Source organism: Lactuca saligna, chromosome 5, assembly GCF_052625555.1.
Source record: "Lactuca saligna cultivar CGN05327 chromosome 5, ASM5262555v1, whole genome shotgun sequence".
Classification (NCBI taxonomy): domain Eukaryota; kingdom Viridiplantae; phylum Streptophyta; class Magnoliopsida; order Asterales; family Asteraceae; genus Lactuca; species Lactuca saligna.
The window spans coordinates 158,643,275-158,649,798 of record NC_136421.1 but is presented as its reverse complement, the minus strand read 5'-3'; the positions used below and the strand labels follow the sequence as shown (position 1 = coordinate 158,649,798).

The window sequence follows — 6,524 nt, the reverse complement described above, 5'->3', positions numbered from 1 at the left end:
TTTGCATTGACTTTAGAAAGCTTAGAGTCACAAATGTCACTCCTCTAATGGTTCACAAACACCAAGAGCAAGAGGATGAAGAGGAGAGAGGATGGAGGCTGCCCAAAACGTGTTCTAACCCTAGAAGAGAAGTTCCCCACGTTTTTGAGCCTTAAGGGTTCTATATTTAGTGAGGTTATTAGGGTTATCTAATAAGAAAACCCTAATTTGGATGCTTAAGCCCTAAGCAATCCATGGACTCCTTTCCTTAAGGCCTTGGACGATTTCCTCATGGGTTTCCCCATAGAATTCGTCCACCCCTTAATATAAGGCAATCCATAGCCCAAATTGCAATTATCTTATAATTACAATTCCAATCCTTTAAGTTTAATTAATCTCTTTTAGTCACAAAACTAATTACCAATTAATTATTGATTAATATTAATTAAACAATATGATTTCTCCTTTAATATGTTATTCTCATAATATATTAATAAATCATATTTAATCCTTTATCTCCATAATTCATCCTATCAAGTTGCTTTGGTGAAGGCAACCCAAAAGGACCATGCACCATCGGGTCACGTACATACCAAAATAGTTATGGACTTAGACACTAATCCAACAAAAATGGATCAAAACCTAGCCTCCTTATCTGTCTCCCAACCTCAAAGAAACCATAGAATGCCTCATCTCCTCATCCTTGGGTGATTTTGACTTCAAGAAGCTCATTTTAGTGGTGTAAGCTTAGAAGAAGAAAAGAGGAAGTTGGCAAGTAAGAACTTGGGAAGTTGGAGCCTATAGATCTGTAATAGCATCATCATTTGGAACTCTTTGAGGTATAAAGTTCATAACTTTACTTAAGAATGCTTAGATCTAGTGTAGTGTGGTTTTGGAGTTATTTTGGTCCCAAGAATGGACCTTTGTAATGAAATCTCATTCGTGAGCTTAGGGTTGCCACCCTTAGAGCTAAAAGGCTCCATTAAGCAGTAAAATCTCCATCTTGAATGACTTAATGGGTTTATGCATGAGATCTAGGCCTCTTTATGGAAAATGAATATCATTTTTGGGAGTTTGGGCTTGTTTGGGCCAAGTTAAGTCACCATGTCAGTGACTTTGTGGATTAAGACATAGAAAAGGACTTGGATCTATGTTTGTAGCGTACATGCAGGCATGCCCAGCGTACACACCATTGGCTAGTACGATCAGCGTACATGAATGTACGCCCCGCGTACTCTGTCAGTTCGGGCTTCGTGATTTTGGGCCTTAGATTGGGCCATGCTTTGGACTTTGGACCTTAGTGGGCCAGCAGAAGTCATATGAGGTGGGTCAAGAAGATGTTTGGGCTTATAGTAAGGCCTATTAGAGGGATTGAGTCCAATTTAGCAAATTGGGCCATTAGTGGGCCACTAGTAGGCTTGGGAAGCTCACCCAGTGTTGGGACTTTTCATTATGGTTTGGTCCTTAGTTATAGACCAAGATGGCCTAGGGGTAGAATGGTCATTCTACCCTATGAAGGGTTATTGATTTGGACTAAGTGTTATTTTGGTATTGATAGCTCGGGAAGCCGAATGATCAGTAGTTCGGGAAGTTCCAGTTAGCAGCCAGAGGAGTTTTTAGCAGGACTTCAGCAGTGCAAGGTGATTCTCCTCATTGTGTGCATGGGTATACGCCCACAATGTCAGCCCATTATGTTGATGTATAGTAGGAAGACCAAGGGGTTATCCCTAGGCATTATTATGATATGTGTTCCGGATTACGATCCGATGTCGGGAAAGGCCCGAGGTATGTTAGTATGCTAGAGGTATTTGTGATTCTTGCATGTGTTGGTAGTATGTTTCCGGACCAAGGTTCGATGTCGGGGTAAGCCCGAGGAATGTTAGGGGTAGAATGGTCATTCTACCCTATGAAGGGTTATTGATTTGGACTAAGTGTTATTTTGGTATTGATAGCTCGGGAAGCCGAATGATCAGTAGTTCGGGAAGTTCCAGTTAGCAGCCAGAGGAGTTTTTAGCAGGACTTCAGCAGTGCAAGGTGAGTCTCCTCATTGTGTGCATGGGTCTACGCCCACAATGTCAGCCCCTTATGTTGATGTATAGTAGGAAGATCAAGGGGTTATCCCTAGGCATTATTATGATATGTGTTCCAGATTACGATCCGATGTCGGGCAAGGCCCGAGGTATGTTAGTATGCTAGAGGTCTTTGTTATTCTTGCATGTGTTGGTAGTATGTTTCCGGACCAAGGTTTGATGTCGGGGTAAGCCCGAGGAATGTTAGTATGCTCGTTATACTTGTTGTCTGTGTGATACTTGTATGTGCCTAGTAGAGAGGTGAGTGTGGGCAAGGTCTCGCATCTCATCACAAGTTGAGTATAGACGGGGTTCCATATCTCATTAGTAACAGAGCAGGGGTGGGCCCGAGATAGGAGATAAGTGAGTGTGGGCGGGAGCCTGTATCTCACTATCAGCATGAGTGTGGACGGGGGTCCCATGACTCATCAGTAGCAGGTCAGGGGCGAGGCCCAAGTTAGGCGAGATCAACAACTTTTGTTGGTCACTGATTACACACACACCCTTTCCACCCTACAATCCAAGATCATCATTAACCAAATCCAGGAACTATTTCCAGTTGTTCTTGTTCTCCACATCAACAACTGCCCAAGCTATAGGATACACCTGATTATTGGCATCCGTACCTATTGCAATTAACAATTCACCCTTACACTGTCCCTTCAAAAAAGAACCATCCAATCCTATTACCCTACGACATGCCCTTTTCCACCCCTCTCTTATTGCGTTAAAGCAAATGTAGAATCTATGAAATGTTGTGGTATTATCAGGGTTTACAGCAACTGTAATCCTAACTGTGCTGTCTGGATTGGATCTCAGTAGCTCATGCCCATAATCCCAAACTCTAACGTAGTGGTCACTCAAATAACCATGAATTAATGACAGTGCCCTCATCCTTAATCTATAAAACTTTGACCATGAAATTTTGCAATGAAATTTACTTTGTATAATTACCTGCATCTCTTTACATTTTAAATTAGGTTTCCTAATAAACCCATTCACAAATTTCCTAGCTAACGAGGTAGGATCCATAGGCCTTGAATTGTTAAAATTCCTAACACATTTATGAATGTCTATCATCCTTTTGACTTGGAAAGACCTTTCAGTACTCATCCAAGAAGCCCTAACCACAAATGGAAACTTCTCTGGATCACTTCCACATATTGCCACTAGTCTAACACTATCATATTTTTTGAAACGGATTTGAAAACCCTTACTAACAACATAGTTGGTTAAATAGAATTTCATTTCATGTGGGGATTCATACCTTTCACCAAGCATTGGTCTCGTTTTGTTCCATTTCACCTTTAGATTTTGGGTGGAATACTCAAATTCCTCATCACTACCTTCCTCGTTACTACCTTCCAGATAATCTTCATATAATTCTTCTTTAGTGATTCCACTTTGAGTATCGTTTCCAGTTTGAGCATCATTTTCAGTTTGAGCATCATCTACTGCCTGGTAATCGACTTCTTCACATAGAATATTGAGAAATTCGTCTTTGCATCAGGAAGCTTGTTTCTTTTTGAAGTATGCATCCAGCTCCACATATATTGTATCAAAATCATGGATGTCATCCATGATTTCAACTGCACGGGGGGTAAAAAACCCTAGTTTACTGAGGGGGAGGGAGAAAGTGAAATGAGAGAGGTAAGTTGTATTGTGTATGCATATGTGTAAATAAGATCGATTAAACCCACGTATGCAACTCCTTGCCACATAAGCTAATTTAACCGGTTAAATGAGGGTTGCCGGTAACATAGGGCCAAAATGTTCGATGTACCCGATTTACTGGTTTTTTTTGTTCAAAAAAAATGTTGGGACAAAAGTGTAACTTTTCCCAAAAGTTTAAGACTTTTTTGAATATTTCCCTATTATTTTTGTAATGTTTTTATAAACATTTTTTGTAAAAAAAAAGTGTAAAAAGGTTTGTTAAACTTGAATATGATTAATATAGATAGGCTAATTGGAATACATATGATAATCAGAATTCGAAACGGGTGTTAGGTTATACATAGGCTAATTGAAATCTATAAAAATTAAAAATGCACAAAACTTGTAAAAACAAAAAATAACTCGAAAACAGTACATTTAAATCCAATGTGAAATGACCTGGTCGCTCTCGATAAGGTTGTGAGGCGGTCTCAGCTTAACCTATGTCCACATAATCTATATTAATCCTATTCATGTTTAACAAACTTTTTACACTTTTTTTTTTATAAAAAAAGCTTACAACAATAATAATTATACAACCTTATATATGTTATATAGTTAAATATTTAAATTAAAAAAATAATAATTATATAACCAGATAAAAGAAAAATAAATACATGATTAAAAGTGTATTAGGTTACGAATTATAATTACAGTAGCCATGCAATCCTTTAACAAACATAAAGTGTAAATGGCACAAAACAACACTATTTTTACACAGAAATTCGATTTTGATACCGTTTTGTTTTTTTTTGTGTGTCAATTTTGACAATGTGTTTTCCAATTTGTTACAATTCTGACTACTTGACCGGTTAACCAGGTTACATGTTGACGTGGCATGATGACGTATCAGTTTTTGATGATGTGACATGCTGAGATGATATGTTGACGTGTCAAAATTGATTTTTTCCACAAAAAACACTAAGTTTTCACTTTTTTTCGATTTTGACACTAATCTATATTAAACTTAGTGTCAAAATCGAAAAAAATAATGAAAACTTAGTATTTTTTGTAAGAAAAAAAAAATTCAATTTTGACACATCAGCATATCATGTCAACATGCCACGTCATCAAAACTGACACTTCATAATGCCACGTCAGCATGTAACCTGGTTAACCGGTCAAGTGGTCAAAATTGTAACAAATTAAAAAACACAGTGTCAAAATTAACACAAAAAAAACACGGTGTCAAAATTGAATTTCTGTATATAAAGAGTGTTTTTTGTGCCATTTACCCAAACATAAACATACTAAATGAGTAAATGTTAAAAAATGTATTCGAGCATGATGTTAAAAAAAATTATTCCAACAAAATTAGTAAGGATAATTTAAAAAAAGTAAAAAAATTAGTAAGGATAAATCAATCTTTTTAGAACGGATAAGGACCAACCTTGCAACAAAAACATATAAGGCCGGACGGAGTGGTTCAGCGGGGAAGAAGCGGGACCGATCCCGCACCTGTGTACACCGCACCGTGGGTGCGGGAAAGGAACCGCGGGAATGGAGCGGGGGGAGAGAGTCCCGCTCTCTCTCTCTTCCAACTATTGGCTATGCAACTTTTTTTTTCTTTTTTATACAGCCGTTAATATATATATATATATATATATATATATATATATATATATATATTATTTTCTTTTTTCCTTTCCTTTTCTTAATCTATAAATAGTCACACATTCTATCATTTTTTAAAACCATAATCTGTATTTTTCTATATTTATTTCTTAAAAATATTACTCAAAATGTCATCATCTTCATCATCCGATTCGACGGCAGTAGAGGAGGCTAAGTTTATCGGTTCCGTCATGGCGAAAACGGTTGCATACTATCAAAACCGACTTGGTGAAACATCACGTGCACGACCTAACCTAAGAAAGCCGCCGTTACGTAGAAATCACGAAAACGGACACGATCGTCTTATAGAAGATTATTTTGCAGATGACGTCGTCTACGCTGTAAAGTTTCGACGTCGATTCCGGATGAGGAAGGAACTATTTTTACATATTGTTGGCGATTTGGAAGGCCGTTTTCCATATTTCCAATGGAAAATGGATGCAAGGGAAAAAAAAGGTTTATCTCCCATTCAAAAATGCACGACTTTAATTCATCAGCTAGCATATGGCATGAGCGCAGACAAATGGAACGAGTATTTTAGAATGTCAGAGCGTACCGTAAGGGACTCTGTGTACAAGTTTTGCAAAGCGATCTGTTTGGTTTACGAGCAACGATATTTGCGCAAACCAACTATCAACGATATCCACCAATTGTATACGGTACATGAAGGCAAACATGGATTCCCTGGAATGCTAGGTAGTATCGATTGCATGCATTGGAGTTGGTCATTATGCCCCAACACATGGCGTGGTCAGTACATGAGAGGCGACCACAAAGAGCCGACGATTATTCTAGAGTCTATCGCATCACATGATCTTTGGATATGACATGCATTCTTTGGTCCAGTTGGTGCAAACAATGACATTAACGTGCTAGACCAGTCGCCTGTATTCAACGATATCTACCTTGGAAAGTCACACGATGTACCTTTTCAAGCAAATGGGGTAGCATATAAGCGTGGATACTATCTTACTGACGGTATATATCCTCCTTTGTCTGTTTTGTGAAATCGTTTACATGTCCTAACGACCCGAAAAGGAAAAAGTTTAAAGAGGCGTAAGAGTTAGCTAGGAAGGATGTGGAGCGAGCATTTGGTGTACTTAAGAGACGTTGGCAAGTACTAACGGTCGGGGCAAGGTTATATGAGGT

General features: G+C 38.3%; 1 protein-coding gene across 1 annotated transcript; it reads right to left on the bottom strand.

Annotated features, from left to right (window-relative positions):
• Positions 1-2,597: 2,597 nt before the first annotated feature.
• On the bottom strand, positions 2,598-4,236 carry LOC145045886 (uncharacterized). The gene is made up of 2 exons (XM_078994176.1): positions 4,203-4,236; positions 2,598-3,520 (listed from the first exon to the last, which is right to left on the bottom strand). The coding sequence occupies exons 1-2, from the start codon at positions 4,234-4,236 to the stop codon at positions 2,598-2,600; spliced, it is 957 nt and encodes a 318-aa protein (XP_078850302.1).
• Between the last annotated feature and the right edge of the window lie 2,288 nt (positions 4,237-6,524).

Coding starts and splice junctions, on each gene's coding strand:
- LOC145045886 (XM_078994176.1), bottom strand. CDS start 4,236: ATGAATAGGATTAATATAGATTATGTGGACATAG. Junction 3,521..4,202: donor TATAGATTATGTGGACATAG/GTTAAGCTGAGA, acceptor TTCTATGTGAAG/AAGTCGATTACCAGGCAGTA.